The sequence below is a fragment of the Schistocerca serialis genome, chromosome 6, assembly GCF_023864345.2.
Source record: "Schistocerca serialis cubense isolate TAMUIC-IGC-003099 chromosome 6, iqSchSeri2.2, whole genome shotgun sequence".
Classification (NCBI taxonomy): Eukaryota; Metazoa; Arthropoda; class Insecta; order Orthoptera; family Acrididae; genus Schistocerca; species Schistocerca serialis.
The window spans coordinates 210204879-210225955 of record NC_064643.1 but is presented as its reverse complement, the minus strand read 5'-3'; the positions used below and the strand labels follow the sequence as shown (position 1 = coordinate 210225955).

Below are 21077 nucleotides of genomic sequence, written 5' to 3'. Positions count from 1 at the left end.
AATTACAGAGCGCAGCAATCAGCCGTCCTTTTTTTGCAGGTTTTATTACGCAAATCCAGATTTCGGCTAGTGCGTAGCCATTATCAAAGCACTATTTTCTGATCTCGATGTATGTTAGTTCCACGTCGTTCGGGCGTCAGTCACAGTTGAGTATCAAAGTAAAGCAGTAGCTTGTCATATCTTCAAGTGGCACTTTCACTGCAGTTTTCGAAAGTATTGCTGTTTATTCTTACTTCGTCACTGAGATCCCGGCAACTTCATTCTCGCGACTTAACATGAGTTTTGTGGAAATAATTAATTCCACACAAGTAAAACATTGTATCTCTGCGTTTAAGTGATAGTGCTTGTTGGGTTTGGTGGCTCAGTCAGTAAAGGCTGGACCACTAATCTAAATTTACGAGGTTAAAATCAAGATCACTTGTTTCACCTGTACCAACAATTTGCTAACTTGAAAAATGCCAAGCTGCTCCAGGGTGTGCAGACCATTAAACTGATACGCCAGTTCCAACGCTTATGTTAGTATCCCCAGTTAGTCTTACTTGGCATAGATCCCTCATAGGTCAGAAATATTCCAAGATACGATGCACGAGTGTTTTGTAAGCAATCTCCTTTGTAGACACCCTCTTTAACTCTTCTTGGAGGATTCCGCTTTACAAATCTGGAATCACGTTCCTTTCCAATTTGGTCTCCAGTTTTTCCGAAGGTTGCACTGTCCAATCTCAGAGTCGCTGTCCACACGGATGCTACTGGAAATGTTATAGCGTGTTTTTCAAATCTAATCCTCATCTGTAAACTGAACACATCAATTCTTTCGCGGGCATTGTCTTTCTCGTCCACTGAAAATAATATGACCTTCAAATCAAGTGCATCACGAAATCTTTTGTAAGAAATGTTTCTCTGGTGGCCATACGAAGTTTCGTGGATTGATTTGATATGTGGCATAAGTGTTTAAAAACTTCAGAAACTTTTTCGACGCAGCACTGCGGAACCCATTTTGAATGTTCAAAGGCACACAGGGCCGTGAGCAAACTGCAAAGACTACAGAGACATCTAGTGGTTCTTACTTGACGAACAAGCTGCCTTTCTTATAACGTCGTGAATGTTAGCCAATCAGCAAAAGCATTGCAAACCGATGTCGGTCTGCCTCGAAGGACAGATCTACAGACATGTATTACCCTGTCATTTTACAGTTGCCGACGGCAGAATGCGGATCTAAGCTTTGTTTACATACTGACGGGGTCGTAGGCGTTCGACAATACTCGGCAGTACACGAATGGTGCACGTGGCTCGGCATTGTACAGTCACGTTATTGTCATAGTGCGTTACTATTGCTGTGTATTCATAGCGGCTGCTGAAATGGAAAGTTATCGCGCAACCATACGTTATTTAAGACTACGCTCAGACAGAAAGGTCTTGATTAATAACGTAGTTCAATTCCGACGAGAAGAAAAACGGAAAGGTTTACTAATACCGTTAAATGGTTCAAATGGCTCTGAGCACTATGGGACTCAACTGCTGAGGTCATCAGTCCCCTAGAACTTAGAACTAGTTAAACCTAACTAACCTAAGGACATCACAAACATCCATGCCCGAGGCAGGATTCGAACCTGCGACCGTAGCGGTCTTGCGGTTCCAGACTGCAGCGCCGTTAACCGCACGGCCACTTCGGCCGGCACTAATACCGTTAGAAAGAGCTCTAGAGAGAGCAGCAGCAGCAGTAGGAAAGAGTGTAAGGACAGTGAGTAATGTTGTGAACGATATCATGAAAGCCAGACAGAGTGGTAGAAAAATTGTGACATCAAGGAAGAAGGGACTGAGGAAGAAAACGAAGTGTCTCTGTGACTTTGATAAGTGTTTGCTGAAAAGAACGTTCTTGGAATACTACGAATTTAAAAGAGAAATACCCACCATTCGGAAGCTTTACGATTGGGCGGTTACAGACATTAATTTCACGGGGAAACGAACCATTTCTGGAAAATTTTGAAGGATATGATGTCTCATTTTAAAAAATGTAGAAATACACTAACTTTTCTGGTTGAGAGGGAGGACATTGTAACATGGCGTGCACGCTTTCTTAGAACATTGAGAGAAAACGAGAAAAGTGCGAAGGAATCTGTAATGTATACTGATGAAACATGTGTGCATACACACTATCCTGTCAGTAAATGTTGGCAGCATAGTGACGTACCAGTGGTTCGGAAGAATGAAAGTACTGGACAAATAGCATTAGTGGTCCATACGGGAGGAGAAATGGGGTTCATTGAGGGTGCAGAGCTCATCTATGATACGAGATCACCATCAGAAGACTATCATAACAAAATGAACGGTGAAAATTATATAAAATGGTTGCAAGAACGTTGCAGGTGGAAGTTTTGTGGCATTAGACAATGCATTCTACCATTGTGTTCACGAAAATCAAGCTTCTAACACATCTTCTGGTAGAGTAGATATTAAATCATAGCTGACTAAGCATATAATTTCTTTCTGTGCGGAGCTCTTGGAAGTTGTCAAACGTTGCAAACCGGAACCCGAATATGCAGTAGATAGAGTACTAAAAGAATCCGGGAAAGAACTTTGTCACGCTTTCCACCATACAACTGTGATATGAACCCCATTGACCTTATCTGGAACTGAATTAAACAATAAGTTTCATCGAACATCAGCAGCAGCAGCAGCCGCGCGGGGTAGCCACGCGGTCTTAGGGGGCGCGTTGCCACGATTCGCGCGGCTTCCCCCGTCGGAGGTTCGAGTCCTCCTTCGGGCATGGGTGTGTATGTGTTGTCCTTAGCGTTAAGTTAGTTTAAGTTAGATTAAATAGTGTTTAAGACTAGGGACCGATGACTTCAGCAGTTTGGCCCTGTAGGAACTTAACCACCACCACCAGGAACTTAAACAAGTGACTATTGCTGCAATATGTAACATTACGAAAGGCGACTGGAAGAAGAGGTGTGATAAAATAAAAACCACTATGGACGAATACTGCCAAAGAGACGCACTGATGGACAAAGCTATTGACAGTGTTATTATTGAACTTCAACGAGACACTTGACGATGAAATTTCGTCTCGTGGTTCCGAGGATATATCGGACGAGTCAGTTTCAGACTTGACATAGACAAATGCTTCGGACGTCAGCAACAGGTACACCGAGTCAGCAGATGAAGCAGAATTGTGTGCAAATGAGCTAAGTGTTCAGCATTTACATATGGATCAAAGGTTGCTGAAAACATTTGATTAACTTTTTTCCCTAGGTCGCATTTTTTTGTCCCAGTCTTTCTTTTTTTTAAATCCATGTAGATGTGATTTTGATTATTTTTATTTTATGCATGATAATATTTAAACGTTTGAAAGTGCTCTTGTGTTGATTAAGAAACAAATGTTGAAAAATCTGTATATATTGTTTGTTCAAAAAAATGTATTTTTAGCTGCAAGATTTAATAATATAATGATCAAAGTCATTCTGATAAAGATATGAAAATTTTAATGGTATATATTCTCGCGCGATATTCCGAAACTTTTTTTGTCCATTACTTGCAAACGAGGGCCTACTAGGGCGAATCGCTCCAGAATGTGATTCCTGGGACCCTAACCTACACCACCATATATATGGTTTCTAAGGATCACTCTTGTGGGGACCTCTCTTTGTTAGTTATTACATCGTACACCAAAATTTCTATTTCATTTTCATTCCTTATGCTTTCCTGTAGAATAATGTATTAACAGGGACTCTATTTTTATCTACTGCTCGCCCAATACATGTTTTAGATCCAAAGACAACAGTTTTGTTTTAGTTTCACACGAGTCTCTGTTTAATAGCAAATGTATTACGCGCTCGCTTCAGTTATTAGATCGTAACACATCAGGTTTCTTTCTTCATTTTCTACGTTGTCCTGTAGAAGAGTGTACTCAAAGCTAATGTACCGTTGACTCCTAAACGTACGCATAGGTGTATTGTTCGACCGTAAAACAACATTTTTATATTCCTCTACTGGCCATTAAAATTGCTACACCAAGAAGAAATGCAGATGATAAACGGGTATTCATTGGACAAATATATTATACTAGAACTGACATGTGATTACATTTTCACGCAATTTGGGTGCATAGATCCTGAGAAATCAGCACCCAGAACAACCACCTCTGGCCGTAATAACGGCCTTGATGCGCCTGGGCATTGAGTCAAACAGAGCTTGGATGGCGTGTACAGGTACAGCTGCTCATCCAGCTTCAACACGATACCACAGTTCATCAATAGTAGTGACTGGCGTATTGTGACGAGCCAGTTGCTCGGCCACCATTGACCAGACGTTTTCAATTGGTGAGGGATCTGGAGAATGTGCTGGCCAGGGCAGCAATCAAACAATTTCGGTATCCAGAAAAGCCCATACAGGACCTGCAACATGCGGTACTGCATTATTCTGCTGAAATGTAGGGTTTCGCAGGGATCGAATGAAGGGAAGAGCCACGGGTCGTAACACATCTTAAATGTAACGTCCACTGTTCAAAGTGCCGTCAATGCCAACAAGAGGTGACCGAGACGTGTAACCAATGGCAGCCCATACATCACGCTGGGTGATACGCCAGTATGGCGATGACGAATACTTGCTTCCAATGTGCGTTCACCGCGATGTCGCCAAACACGGATGCGACCATCACGATGCTGTAAACTGAACCTGGATTCATCCGAAAAAAAGACATTTTGCCATTCGTGCACCCAGGTTTGTCGTTGAGTACACCATCGCAGGCACTCCTGTCTGTGATGCAGCGTTAAGGGTTACTGCAGCCATGGTCTCAGAGCTGGTAGTCCATGCTGCTGCAAACGTCGTCGAACTGTTCGTCCAGTTGGTTGTTGTCTTGCAAACGTCCCCATCTGTTCACTCAGGGATCGAGACGTGACTGCACGATCCGTTACAGCCATGCGGATAAGATGCCTGTCATCTTGAGTGCTAGTGATACGAGGTCGTTGGGATCCAGCACGGCGTTCCATATTACCCTCCTGAACCCACCGATTCCATATTCTGCTAAAAGTCATTGGATCTCGGCCAACGCGAGCAGCAATGTCGCGATACGATAACCCGCAATCGCGATAGGCTACAATCCGACCTTTATCAAAGTCGGAAACGTGATGGTACGCATTTCTCCTCCTTACACGAGATATCACAACAAAGTTTGACCAGGCAACGCCGGTCAACTGCTGTTTGTGTATGAGAAATCGGTTGGAAACTTTCCTCATGTCAGCGCGTTGTAGGTGTCGCCACCGGCGCCAACCTTGTGTGAATGCTCTGAAAAGCTAATCATTTGCATATCACAGCATCTTCTTCCTGTCGGTTAAATTTCGCGTCTGTAGCACGTCATCTTCGTGGTGTAGCAATTTTAATGGCCAATAGTGTATTATTGTTCATTTCGATTGTTTTTTTTTTGTACAAGAATGCGTTAATACAATGTATATTTGTTTTATTTGCTGCATATAAACCAAGTACTGTTCACGAACCGTGTTACACTTTTATTGAGCGCAGTTATACCGTTCCTGCGCCATCCGAAACAACCAACAGCAGCACATGTCAACTGTTCGCAGAGCGCCCAGCTACAACGGCAATTGTAAACTGAACGGGTAACACCTTCAAATCATCCTTTCATTATTTCGAGTGGTAATTGAACCGTGATTTATTTTCAAAGAATATTCTTAAGAATTTATTTTATTTACTAGCGATTCATCAAGAACATTAACCCATTTAATGACACTATGTAAGCATGGAAGTAGTTGCCAGGGAGTAACTGATGAAATCATAAGCAAATTCCTTGTAACAAATGGGAATTTTATTTACTTTAATAGCGCCTAAAAGCATTTTTTAAAAGAAACAGATTTAAAATTATAATCAGAAAGCACCCTCTAAATATCAAGCTACAATTTATTCAGAGGCAGAAAGAAACAAGTTTTGACTGTATGAGCTTTCGGGCAGGGAACCATGCCGCTCACTTTTGACACGGCTGTAGTTACGACCTCTCACAACAGCCTCTGAAAGACTACACTGGTGCAAATCTGCAACACACCAGATTACTTTAAACTAAAAGTTTTAACAATTTACACAAGTACACAAACCACGCACCCCCGTAGGAGGGATGGAAATGGTACAAAACACTAACAATTAAAATATTAACTTTGCCACTGAAGGTGCAACTTGATTTTAACTTCTATGAAAAGTCTTATGGCGAAAGGGTGGCAACTTTATATACTAAAATTATCATTTAAATAAAAGCCCATGAAATGCAATCTTATATAAAATTCTACAAGATTGGCCAACCCAAGTTAAGATGCTCTACAGTACACAGATACCGCCTCTCAAGATGATAGGCAAGATCAAAGCATATTTCAGGAATTAGGCTGTTACACTCCAAGCAATAAATTCGTTAACACACCAAATCCGACAAACATGACAGAGGCAGCTACTAACTTACGGTAGATTGATAGGGAGATTACTGAACAACCCGAACCGCAGGTTGCTCTAACCCACCCCTACTCCACAAGGGAGAAACGGACCACCCAATTTATAAACAACCACCTTCCCGTGGGTGCGCAAACGGAGAAGAGTGGTGGGACGGCCCCAAAGCAAAACGGCTGGCGACCTCACCAAGAAAACAAGTAGAATTTAACAAGAGTAAATGAAACAACGTATCACCAATTACTAAACTTCTAATAAACTGCGATTTCTCGAGAAGACCTTGCGCAGCACCCCCAAATCGCTCTCCCGAACTGTCCCCTGCCAGCCGCTTCAACGGACGCAGGAAGGCGCGCCTATCTCCCGTCTCACCGCGTCGCAGCTCGCACCGGCCAGACCGATGTCGTGGGTTGACTCCTGTTGCTCTCGTGTCGACCGCGAAGCTACTACCCCTCGCTATACGCCGCGGCCTACTGGACTCACGTGGCGTCATCACATGCGCCGACGCTCAAGACGGACAAGTCATCTCGTGTCTCAGTGCGCGACCGACCAACCGATCCATCCAACCTCCAATGACCGTTGCCTGAGCAACTCGAGCAAACTGGCAGCCTAATGCGCAGACTCAGATGCAGGAACTAAGCCCCGACCGGGCGACCACTCGCTGAGTTCTCTTACTGGCGGAGTGAAAAGACTCATTTTGTCGGCTTTAAAGGTTGATCCGAACGAAAGACATACTAGCACTCTGGACGACAGACAGACACTAACTGCCTCACAAATGTGGACGAGAGACTGACCCAGACTGACTGACTGGCGAGTTTTTTTTTTCCTTTATTGTAATATTGATACCTGTACAAACAACAGGTAGGCTGGCAGCAGCATTCTACGCCGCTCTTCAGCCTTAGAGTATACAACGAGAAAAACAGTAAGAATACTCATAATTGACATAATGGCGGGTAAAAAAACTGTAGACATAGAATACAAAACATGGAGCCGTTGACACTCGACGATAATCCACACTACAAACTGTTGACACGACACACAAACACTGATGATTTCGATGGCACATGTGAACGATGGAGCGTGACGGTGAACACTAAACACAAAACACGACGGCACGCACGAGAAACGGATAGCGACGATCTCCAGCGCGCGAATGTCCAAGTAACGTGTGCGAGTCCGGGGACCTGCCAAGAGGGGGAGAAGTGTGAGGGGGGGAGAGGGGAGAGCAAAGATGCCAATGGCAGAGGAGATGGGAGGAGGAGTGGAGGGATGGGGGGCCCGGGGGAGGAGTGGGGAGAAAGGGAGGAGGGAGGGAAGGGGGAGAGAAGGGAGAGAGGATGCCCAAAGGAACAAACACAGGAAGAGGGAGGGAGGATCAAAGTTGGTAGGAGGGGTAGATGGAGGGGAGGAGGGCATCATCAGGGAGGGGTAGCTGGCGGAAGCCACCTTGGGAGAGGGTGTGGAGAGTGGAGAGATGGAGAGCAGGCGGGACACGGAAGAACAGGCGCGGGAGGATGGGAGAGACCAGCGGATGATGAGGATCGAGTTTGCGGAGGTGTAGAGGATCTGTATCCGTTCGAGGAAAAGGAGGAGGTGGGGGAAGGGAATTAGGTCGTACAGGATCCGCGTGGGGGAGGGGAGACGGATGCGATAGGCGAGGCGAAGAACATGGCGTTCTAGGATCTGAAGGGATTTGTAAAAGGTAGGGGGAGCGGAGATCCAGGCAGGGTGGGCGTAGCAAAGGATAGGGCGAATGAGGGATTTAGACTGGCGAGCTCGTAGCGCCCCTTAAATGGACGTGAACAGGCAACCTTTCCCCTTTCCCGCCAGAGGGAGACACCAAAGCTGTGATTGCCACAGCGGTGCCACCGCCAAAAACTGAGGGCGACTGCTTCACACTACGCCCTGCGGCGCGCTCTTCAAAACAGCAATTTTCATCACGGCTCAGTAATGAAAACATTGTGACTTACCCTCGAAATGTATAGCTTATTTTGATACTGGACACTGAACGAGAGAACGGAGCCAGTAAGAAGTCGGTGTGTTGAGCAGATCGCCACCGGCAACCTGAGGTCGGCGGAAGAGCAGGCGGCTGACGCGGAGGAGAAACGTCCCATGATGCAGCGCGCGGGCTCGGCAGAGGCGCTGGTGGGCGGCGCGGCGGCGGCGCGCGCGGGCCGCCTGGCGCAGTCGCAACCCGCGCTGCAGCTGCTGGGCACCGGCACCGCCACCCCCCACCACCCGCACCACCCACACCAGCACTACCAGCAGCTGCACGGCGTGCGGCGCGCGCCCAGCGCCGGCGGGCTCATGCAGCGCAAGGACATCCTCTACAGCGGCAGCCTGCACAACATCCCGCTGCACCACAGGTACGCCCACGTCTACAGACGTTAAAGTAACCTCTGGCGTGCCACAGGGGAGTGTTATGGGACCCTTGCTTTTCACAATATATACAAATGACCTAGTACAGGGATATCCAAACTTGTAGTCCGCGGGCCACATTGACTCCTCCACGAAGTCATAAGGGCCAAGCTCTTCCTAGTGGGATTAAAGCACCTTAGCACTCCACGATCACCGTAATGTAAGGCTAAAGGAAAGACGAAATCGCAAAAATCTAAGGTTGTGGGAATAGTTAGCATTGAAACGAACTACGATTTTTATTTAATTACATAATTTTGATTGGTGGACGTACCTGACCGAAATTCTGGCGTATTTTATTGTGGCGAATTTCACAGACAAAAAAGTATGTCACTGCACATTCTTCACGAAAGTGTCCTGCAAAGTTAACGAAATCTCAAAATCATTGTTAGCAACACTATTACTGCAACACGTAACAGAGGTAGAGTATGTCAACGCATTGTTATTTCAAGCGGTGCAACAATAAGTTTAGTTATGTAGTCTTGTAGCGAGTAGCAGAGACAATGTCGCGGTGTATTGGTAGCGATAGGCCTTGAAACTCAATTGTTGGCAGTATAGGTAGCAAGCACCTCAAATATTTGGCGGGCCGGATACAGGGGATGTCCGGCCAGCTAACGCGGCCGGTTTGCCGGCCCTAGCGGGCCGGTTTCGGCCCGCGGGCCGTAGTTTGGAGACCCCTGACCTAGAAGATAGTGTCGGATGTTCCATGCGGCTTTTCGCGGATGATGCTGCAGAGTACATAGAAGTTGCAGCATTAGAAAATTTCAGCGAAATGCAGGAAGATCTGCAGCGGATAGGCACTTGGTGCAGGCAGTGGAATCTGACTCTTAACATAGTCAAATATAATGTATTGCGAATACATAGAAAGAAGGATCCTTTATTGTATGATTATATGATAACAGAACAAACACTGGTAGCAGTTACTTCTGTAAAATATCTGGTAGTATGCGTACGGAACGATTTGAAGTGGAATGATCGTATAAAATTAATTGTTGGTAAGGCGGATGCCAGGTTGAGATTCGTTGGGAGAGTGCTTAGAAATAGTCCATCAACAAAAGAGGTGGCTTACAAAACACTTGTTCGACCTATACTTGAGTATTGGTCATCAGTGTGGGATCCGTACCAGGTGGGGTTGACAGAGGAGACAGAGAAGATCCAAAGAAGAGCGGCGCTTTTCGTCACAGGGTTATTTGGAAAGCATGATAGCGTTACGGAGATGGCTCTTTATTCCCACGAAGTAATGGCCGCTATCGACAGGGTATCTCAAGTTGATTCCGTATTTCTAGATTTCCGGAAAGCTTTTGACACCGTTCCTCACAAGCGACTTCTAATCAAGCTGCGGGCCTATGGGGTATCGTATCAGTTGTGCGACTGGATTCGTGATTTCCTGTCAGGAAGGTCGCAGTTCGTAGTAATAGACGGCAAATCATCGAGTAAAACTGAAGTGATATCAGGTGTTCCCCAGGGAAGCGTCCTGGGACCTCTGCTGTTCCTGATCTATATAAATGACCTGGGTGACAATCTGAGCAGTTCTATTAGGTTGTTCGCAGATGATACTGTAATTTACCGTCTAATAAGGTCATCCGAAGACCAGTATCAGTTGCAAAGCGATTTAGAAAGGATTGCCTTATGGCAGGCGGCAGTTGACGCTAAATAACGAAAAGTGTGAGGTGATCCACATGAGTTCCAAAAGAAATCCGTTGGAATTCGATTAGTCGATAAATAGTACAATTCTCAAGGCTGTCAATTCAACTAAGTACCTGGGTGTTAAATATACGAACAACTTCAGTTGGAAAGACCACATAGATAATATTGTGGGGAAGGCGAGCCAAAGGTTGCGATTCATTGGCAGGACACTTAGAAGTTGCAACAAGTCCACTAAAGAGACAGCTTACACTACACTCCTTCGTCCTCTGTTAGAATATTGCTGCGCGGTGTGGTATCCTTACCAGGTGAGATTGACGGAGGACATCGGAAGGGTGCAAAAAAGGCAGCTCGTTTTGCATTGTCACGTAATAGGGGAGAGAGTGTGGCAGATATGATACGCGAGTTGGGATGGAAGTCATTAAAGCAAAGACGTTTTTCGTCGCGGCGAGATCTATTTACGAAATTTCAGTTACCAACTTTCTCTTCCGAATGCGAAAATATTTTGTTGAGCCTAACCTACATAGGTAGGAATGATCATCAAAATAAAATAAGAGAAATCGGAGCTCGAACAGAAAGGTTTAGTTGTTCGTTTTTCCCGCACGCCGTTCGGGAGTGGAATGGTAGAGAGATAGTATGATTGTGGTTCGATGAACCCTCTGCCAAGCACTTAAATGTGAATTGCAGAGTAGTCATGTAGATGTAGATGTAGATGTGGATGTTTGGCAAACTCAAGTGGCAGACTCTGCAAGAGAGGCGCTCTGCATCGCGGTGTAGCTTGTTGTCCAGGTTTCGAGAGAGTGCGTTTCTGGATGAGGTACCGAATATATTGCTTCCCCCTACTTATACCTCCCGAGGAGATCACGAATGTAAAATTAGAGAGATTCGAGCGCGCATGGAGGCTTTCCGGCAGTCATTCTTCCCGCGAACCATACGCGACTGTAACAGGAAAGGGAGGTAATGACAGTGGCATGTAAAGTGCCTTCCGCCACACACCGTTGTGGAGTATAAATGTAGATGTAGATGGCTACCCCTTTCACACGAGTGACTTCCTTGTCTCAATCACTCGAGAAACTGCCCCTGGCGTTTCATTTCTGTACTGGGTCTCGTCTGGTTAGAGTGGTCATTTATGTTTACACGTCAGCACCAAAATTACGTGAGTTATGAGCATGCTCGTGAGAGCTGTCAGCTGCGAAGTTTGGCATCGATGAAAGTGAGGCCATGAGGAACTGTCCGTTTCACGAAAAAAATCGAAATATACGAGGGTTGCCCAGAAAGTAATACACTGAATTTTTTTGTCAGCCGAAAACAATGCTACGAATGCGAAACGTTACTTATGTATTATTTGAAGTCTCCTGAGTGAGCGCGCCAAGTTTCCGTCACTTCCGACGGATGGCGTAGCTGCAGGACAGTTTCAAAATGGCGTCTGTAGGTGATGTCCGTTACAAGCAACGTGCCGTCATTGAATTTCTCACTGCAGAGAAAGAAACTGTGAGGAATATTCACAGTCGCTTGTGCAAAGTCTAGGGAGCATTTGCTGTTGACAGAAGTACAGTTAGTCCCTGGGCACGGAGGGTGGGGTCATTAAAAGGCGGTTCGGCGGAGCTCCACGACTTGCTGCGGTCGGGGATACCATCCACGGCTATCACATCCAACCTAGCCCCCTCGGACTTCCACCTGTTTGGGCCATTAAAGGATGCCATTCGTGCAAGATGTTTTGGGTGCGATGAGGAGTTGATTCACACAATGAAGCACTGGCTGCCCCACGAGGACAAGGATTGGTACCAACAGGGCATACACGCCCTTGTTTCGCTCTGGAGGAAGGTCATAGAACAGAATGGAGATTAAGTGCAAAATTAAGGTGTGTAGATAAGACACCAGTCTTTCGTGTGTGTAATTCTCATTATGTTCAATAAAGAATCGTTGAAGAAAAAAAATGTGATGCATTACATTCTGAGCAACCCTCGTAGTAACAAAATGTAAAAACAATTGATTAGAATAGAGCTTATTAATGTCCAAAGCAGAATTCATAGAAGAAGAAGCTCTTGAAAGGTCATGTGGTAAATTTCTCACAATCCTGAGAACAGAAAGAATCAGAAAAGCGTCATTCAAACATTTCAGAGCATACACATTTATTTCCTCGAGAATACATCTACTTGCAAACACATTAGATAATGACATGTCGTTGAATCGGGTGTACTGCCGGTGGTCTGCGTTTATCTAACACAATATTTCGACGTTGTACCTCGGCGTCTCCATCAGGTGCTTCCTGTGACTGAACGACAGGCTGGCCGGTCCCGTATTTATGTCTGGACGGTGTCTGGCGTTCTCTACGCCGTCCGTTCCCGCTGGGACCGTGTCGGTTGGTCGCCAGATGTTCCGTCTTCGGTCCGCGCGTGCTTCCGCTGTTTTCCCAGTGGCGGCCGTTTCATGGCGTATCCTACTAGGTCCGCGCCCGCCAGGCGCGTTCCAAGTACTGTCGACAGGCTACGTTTGCTGTTGCTGACCGTTCCGACTTTCTCCAGCGCCCCTGTCATTCTCCTGGTCTTTTGTTTTCTTCCGTTGTTTTTGTAATAGGTCCAAAGCCGGGCTCCACGACGTGCTGAGTTGGTATCCAGCTTCCCGGTTTATCAAGTTCTCTGTCATCTTGATTTCGATCGATTCAGTGATGATGCTGTCCCAAAATTTGGGGGTCTGAGATAAGATCCTGGTTTTATTATAATTCATGGTGTGCTATTGCCGATTTAGTGGCTTGTCGTAACCTGGTATGCCTTTGGTGCTCTTTACATCTTATATCAACGCCCCTGGTGGTCTGGCCAATGTCAGACATACTGCATTCACGTGGTATATGGTAGATACCAGGTTTTCTCAATCCCAGATCATTCTTAACTGTTCCAAGAAGCGCCCTGATGTTGTTTAGTGGGGAGAACACACTCTTGATATTGTGCCTTTTCAGTATTCTGCTGATCTTAGCAGATATAGGTCCTGCATAAAGTAGAAAGGTTACCCTCCTGGTCTCTTCTTCTTGTTCTTCTCCCGCAGTATCAGGTCTTCCGAAGGGATGTAGCGTCTTGCGGATGTCCCACGTTGAGAATCCGCTGTCTGCGAACACTTGCTGTAGGTGTTCTAACTCTGCTGCCAAGCTGTCTGAGTCGGACAGTGTGGCTCGGTGAACAAGTGTTCTCAGCACCCCATTCTTCTGTCCCCAATGATGGCAGCTGTCAGCCTGTAGGTATAAGTCGGTGTGTGTAGGTGTTCTATACACACTATGGCCCAATGTGCTGTCCGCTTCCTTTTCACCAGGACATCCAGGAACGGAAGTCGACCATTATTTTCTAGTTCCATTGTGACCGGAGTGGCCGGAGTGGCCGAGCAGTTCTAGGCGCTACAGTTTGGAACCTCGCGACAGGTTCGAATCCTGCCTCAGGCATGGATGTGTGTGATGTCCTCAGGTTACTTAGGTTTAAGTAGTTCTAAGTTCTAGGGGACTGATGACCTCAGAAGGTAAGTCCCATAGTACTCAGAGCCATTTGAACCATTTAATGCTGGGGCGTCTCGAGTTCAGATGATCAAGAAACTCGTGCAGTTTTCCCCGACCATGTGGCCAGATGACAAACGTGTCATCAACGTACCTATAGAAACAGGTCGGCTTGTAGGTAGCGGTCGTAAGTGGCTCATCCTCGAATCTCTCCATAAACAGATTCGCCACTACCTTCAGTCTATTCATAAAACTGGCCTCCACATAGGAAATAGGTCGACGTTAAGATATGCTTGAAAGGGTCCAACTCAGCTCCACTGATTGAATCGAGTGTGTCCTGAAGTGGTATCCTAGTGAACAGAGACGCAACATAGAAGCTGACCATGATGTCTTTGTTAGAAATTCGTAGGTTTTTGAAACGTTCCACGAAGTCTGATGAGTTGCGGATGTGGTGGACGCACTTCCCCACATACGGTGCTAACATCTTCTTAAGGTGGGTGGCTGTAGGAAAGGTGGCTGCACCAATATTGTTTACAATAAGAGTCGACGGTATACTCTCTTTATGGACCTTGGGCAATCCATAATCTAGGTGGTACTGGTGCCTTAGCTTTCAGTTGCTTGACAACCTTCTCAAGCCTTCCTGTTTCCTTGAGTAGAGCTCTGGTTTTCCTGTCCACTCTATTGGTGGGGTCGTTCTCAAGTGGACTGTAAGCCGGGTCGCCTGTAAGATAATATCTAGAACGCAGTGAACAGCGCTTTTTGCTTTACCCACTGCATCTTGTTTCCTTGCTAAGTGCCAAATAACATCGAAAATAATTTTTCTCTACGTATAATTCTGAATTTTTCTCTGTTGAAATAATTTTATTTAAAACAAGTTAATCTATTCACGTTCTTATTTACTCATAGTGTAGGCTTTTCTCTGTGAAATATAAATACCTTCTTGCTTTCAGATTTTTCAAAAAAATGGTTCAAATGGCTCTGAGCACTATGGGACTTAACTTCGTATGTCATCAGTCCCCTAGAACTTAGAACTACTTAAACCTAACTAACCTAAGGACATCACACACATCCATGCCCGAGGCAGGATTCGAACCTGCGACCGTAGCAGTCGCGCGGTTTCAGACTGTAGCGCCTAGAACCGCTCGGCCACTCCGGCCGGCTCAGATATTTCGTTTCTTTTGTAGGAGGACACTAGTAGGAAAATTTACCAAGACCTTTCTAACTTTTCAACGTGTCACGGAAACAGAGCAAACAACGCAACGAAAATAAAGAAGAAACCAAAGCACAAAATCCATTTCTATAATAGGAGTGAGCTCGGCCAGTGTAGGCTAGCTAGCTTCCTACGGTAACAGATGCTGTCATAGTCCTTTGTATCTGTGCTTGCACTGTGTGCAGCATACTCGGAAATTTAGAACTTCAAACTCTGCACAATCTATAGATAATTGACGTCTCAGACACACACGCGTTGTGATTGGTTCCTGATTTACACACAGGCACAGAAAGTACACACACTTCAATCAGTCGATTTTGACCAGAAAGTCGCTCTAGATTAGATTAGATTAGATTAATACTAGTTCCATGGATCATGAATAGGATATTTCGTAATGATGTGGAACGAGTCAAATTTTCCAATACATGACATAATTAAGTTAATTTAACAACATACTTATATATCTAAAAACAAAGATGATGTGACTTACCAAATGAAAGTGCTGGCAGGTCGACAGACACACAAACAAACACAAACATACACACAAAATTCAAGCTTTCGCAACAAACTGTTGCCCCATCAGGAAAGAGGGAAGGAGAGGGAAAGACAAAAGGATGTGGGTTTTAAGGGAGAGGGTAAGGAGTCATTCCAATCCCGGGAGCGGAAAGACTTACCTTAGGGGGAAAAAAGGACTGGTATACACTCGCACACACACACACATATCCATCCACACATATATGTGTGGATGGATTGAATTTTGTGTGTATGTTTGTGTTTGTTTGTGTGTCTGTCGACCTGCCAGCACTTTCATTTGGTAAGTCACATCATCTTTGTTTTTAGATATATTTTTCCTACGTGGAATGTTTCCCTCTATTATAATAACAACATACTTAAGTTAATATAACAACTTTTTATTTTTTGTGTTTTTTGTTTTATTTTTTTTATAATTCTTTTTTCTTAATTTATATCTAAAAATTCCTCTATGGAGTAGAAGGAGTTGTCATTCAGAAATTCTTTTAATTTCTTCTTAAATAGTTGTTGGTTATCTGTCAGACTTTTGATACTATTTGGTAAGTGACCAAAGACTTTAGTGGCAGTATAATTCACCCCTTTCTGTGCCAAAGGTAGATTTAATCTTGGATAGTGAAGATCATCCTTTCTCCTGGTATTGTAGTTATGTACACTGCTATTACTTTTGAATTGGGTTTGGTTGTTAATAACAAATTTCATAAGAGAGTATATATACTGAGAAGCTACTGTGAATATCCCTAGATCCTCTTGTAAAACAAACTTTACCTCGCCTGCCACAAGTGATCGTTCCCATTTAGACTTCAACATCAAAACTGTGTGATCTGTGAGAGTTACACTAGTTATAGTACCAGAATGTAGGAAGAAACAATGATGATGGAATTTATTAATGACTAAAGCAAAATTAATGAGAGAGGTCATATGGTAAATTCTCTACACTCATGAGAACTGAAGGAATATGAAATGTGTTGCCCAAAAATTTCAAAATATCTACTTTCATCTGCTCGAAAACATGTCTATGCACATTACTAAATGAAAGTCCCCTCGATGCGTTTTTCTGTCTGTATGTAGCGCGCCGCATCAGACCAGTCAGAAGATTGATGACTCATAAAAAAAAGTGAAGGTCAGTCTCGGTGACTAATGTAAGGAATTGGATATAGTTTTCACTATTGGATATAGTTTTCACTAATAGACAGACTGATTCACAAGGAAGGATTGTGTACATATTTTACAATTACTGTAATGATGAGTGTGCAATGTACGTATTGTAATCTGTTCCATATCTAATTGGTGTCTGGAGTGACATCTCACGGCAATGATCGGTACTCTGAGCTGGCGGGAAAACCAGTAAAGTAAGCTGTCGCCTCAACTCCAGATAGCATCAGAGCTTCACCAAAATCTCTAAATATTGCTAAATTAAAATCCCCTGTCATGTTTTTCTGCCCGTATGTTTGGATTAATGTCAGCAAATACTGTTGCGATTTTGATACAGTTTTCATTAAGGGCTCAAAATCATGAAAAGTTCAATTTTTACTTTTTTGCGTTTTCTGAATCTGCAGACTATTATCTTTTAATAGATATATAATTTATTCAATTCCGAAGACTACAACTATTTTTAAATTTTGTTTGAAATGTGTTCTACATGGGCGTGACCCACTGTGGCGCTGTTAAACTGCTGTCAAATGGTGTTATTATTAACGTCCGTGTTCATCAGGTACATTTTAGTGATGTGAGATAACGTATGTGTTGTGGCTAACCTGTGATGGTTCAATATATATCGCTGGTGTGATTGTCGATTGTTTCATGTTTATTTACTCTGTCGTTATCTCGAAAATATTCGTAATTAATTCTGTTTCTTGAGTCTCTGTTTTGTTGAAGTATAATAATGAGTAAAAGTAAAGTTAATAGAAATCCTCTGAAGGCTTTTAAGAAAAGGAGAAATGTTGGAAAGACAAAGGTATGTGTTATTACTGTAAACAATAAAGACAATAACCAAGTGAGTGAACCTAACCTCTCAAGTACACCTGCCCATAGCAGTCAAAGTGGGAAAGAAAATACTTCACAGAAGAAGCTTGGTTCAATGAGTGAAAACTATGGATGTTTTATGGGCGAATCGGATGTGAATGAAGTATTTGAAATGTCGGTTCTCAAAGGAATTTTTTCAAACTGTGTAAGATGTATTCATTGTAGTGAAGTTGGTCTGGAACTCTCCATAATAAAGCATGTAGGACTTGCTAGTGAAATACAACTGAAATGTGATAAGTGTTCATACATGACCACCTTTTGGAACAGTATTGCAGTAACTGCAACTGAAGAAAATGGTAGCAAAATCTACGAACACAACAACGAGTGATGCTTGCTTTAGACAAGGAACGCCTTCGGGCTGCAGACAGGGCTGTAAAGAGTCTAGAAATACAAGCAAGAGTAAACAGGAGGAGGAACAAGAGGAAGCTGGAGGAGGAGTTTGTAGAGGATGAAGATAATCCATCCTATGGACCTGGAATGCACTAAAAAGTTAATCCAATCTTTGTCGCTCGATTCCCAAAACTTTTATTTTCTCATACTAATTACATGTTTTGTAAGGATCTTCCAAACATATTTGTTTCAAACTTTCAGTAAATGTTACACAGTAACTTCTGCATAATTTAACACTGCCTTTTTCCAAAAAACTGTATAATTTTGAATATATAAATAAAAAATTGCAAAAAAATGTTGTGAATTTTCATTGCAATTGAAAAAAAATCATCTTTAATAACTGAACTAAAATTTTGTAAAATCCCTGTGTTAAGTTGTAGCCCATATTCCAATAAATAATCTGTAAAAAGTTCAACTTCCTACCTCAAATACTTTGTGAGGAAAGATGTAGTTTATAAGCGTTATTTTAACATTGCAAGTATAGGGCATTCCGGAGCCCCTTAAGAGACTGACGGTTTATGGTGCTTGTCACTTGAGTCATGCCTCCATGGAACTTAAGTGGCGTCAGCTGCCATAACTATACGCAGTGGTCTCCATACGAAATTACTGCTAGACCACTCAACCAACCATACATATTTGGTGCTAACTCTGTGAAGGTGACACACGTCACTAGTATACTTTCAAACATGTCAGATAATATTTAGAAGGCACTTGTTTATCTGCCTGTTTGGTAAAAATTTTGCAGTGATGAACTGTTGACTTGAAATTATTAACAAAGCTAAGAACTAGATAACAATGCAATATTAACTTTCTTTCTTGTTGGTCTGTTCAGTATGGGTACAGATAGGGGTGAAAAAGTTTTATAATACCACAGTCTAACATGTTAGACTGTGATAATACCTTGTACCAGGTCGGGTGAAACGTGTCACATGACATCTCGCGTGTAGTTGGCTAAACTGCGATTGCGAGGTTGCAATAGCTGCCACAGCACACGCCCACATCTCTGAAGTACGTTTTGTAAATTTAAGCTACAGTTAACGCTTATACGTAAATACAAAAAGTACAGTTTTTAACAACAGAGACAACGACGAAGGAGACATGGCATTTGATACTATAAGAAACTGGGAAATAAAACACTCGAAATTGTTATCTATGAAAGTCGCTCCAAATTGTTACCGTAATAGCTGCATATAAAACGTCGTATAATAAGGTAAGCATAAGCATACCAAGGAACACGCGTAGCCTACTCGGTTGCAGAGCGAAGAAATTAATTCTGTATACATTTACACTCACCAATATACGATGTCTGGCGCAATTCCATCCAGCTCTCCTTCGCTATCATCAGAATCGGCGCCAAAGCCGTTGTTTTCTTCATCATTATCAAGTGAAATCATTAATTATTTGTTCTCATTTATAATTGCGTCAATAGTTTGTGCTTCTCTTGTCTCCATGAGGTGGCGTCTTACTGTAGACGTAAGAGTCTTTCCACTTCTGTTATTGTAAAAGTCTTGTTGTTATTTCTAATGTGCGCCTTGACATCACTCCAAACCAATGCAATTGGGTTAAAATGGCAGTGATAAGGCGGTAGCCTAATTACCATGTGAACCTGTTCGCTTGCAATTTCATGTACAACATATTTAGGCGTCACTGGCTTATTTTGTTTTACGTGTGAATATTACAACAGCTTTGTCATGCTCATGTGCGGAGCAATGTCTCTCGCCTACAACCACTGCACTATAGTTTCCTTACAGTCATTAGTGGCAGGAGTTTTGTCTCGAATCCCAGAATGGTACTGTGCATTGTCCATCACAAACTCTCTCGGAACACTAAACTGGAGCAACAAATTCTTAAACTACTGTAGAAACCTTGGGTGGTCCATATCCTCACGATAGCCACTGGTTTTTCTCGATCGAAAAACTAGAAGTCCACACACAAAACCGTTTGAAGATTCTGCATGTGCCGCAATTAATCGGGATCCTCTTCTTGTTGGTTGATGACCGCTGCTCTTCAGAGTATCATCAGTCCATTATCTGTCAACTGATTCTCCAGCGTTGACCCAGGTTTCGTCTAACCATATGACACAATTTTAAGTAAGAAAATGATACGAGACGCAACGACATAAGCTTTTTCCAAGTAACAATTTTCGTCCGTGTAACTTTGTAAAAAATTAGCGACTTCGCTATAGTGGGATATTCTTTCCTGCTACAATATCTATAAATGTGGCGACTAATTGCATCGGTTCGAAAAAAATCAATATCTGTAACTGGACAAGGCTGTTTTTTTTTTTTTCTTTCCAGGAGTACTTTAAAAGCACACCGTTTTCCTCATGGGGCTTTGTTCTGCACTGTTTACTTCAGTATCCTGTAAGTCTTGAAGTAGCACCCATTTCCTTATAACTGTTCTTTGACTGAGTCCTAGAGTCTTTGAGGTATGCTCTAAAACTTTATCGGCGGGAATCGACACATGCTTATGAACAGAAACAAATTCGTTTTCTTGCTCATAAAACTCACGCATCCTCCAGAGCAATTCCAAAGCCTCACTATTTAATGGCACTCCGCGGTGCAACGGATTGTCGCTTGGTGAACGACATAGTTTTGGTGACATTGTTTAATAAACAGAAACTGTAGTCGAGGTGGTCGCACACTAACATACAATGTTTGCACGGAAGCTGGCAAAGAGGCAGCATCGGCGCCGGAACCGGCTTTTGTTGTGGTGCTGTTATTGGTTCAGAAGACGCAGCGCCTCGCATTCCTCACTTGTTTGTCAGTTATATTGCCATCTTTACGGCAGTTGGGGAGTGACATAAAGTGACATGTTTCAGCGGCCCAGGCATACATCCAAGCTGCGCTGCATGAATGGCGGATTGGGTGAGTAGTATGGTACTGTACTTTGAGGGGGGGAGGAGGGGGGCAGGGATTAAATCGACCATGACAAGGGGAGAAAGCTATAGGC

At 43.6% G+C, this 21077-nt stretch overlaps 1 protein-coding gene across 1 annotated transcript in view; it reads left to right on the top strand.

The window, feature by feature from the left end:
* Window positions 1-21077, top strand: part of LOC126484757 (monocarboxylate transporter 9) — a 694178-nt gene that overhangs the window by 627281 nt on the left and 45820 nt on the right. The window contains exon 5 of the mRNA XM_050108351.1: window positions 8485-8801. Within this exon, the coding sequence (XP_049964308.1) occupies window positions 8485-8801 (317 nt within the window). The remainder of the gene's footprint in view (window positions 1-8484; window positions 8802-21077) is intronic.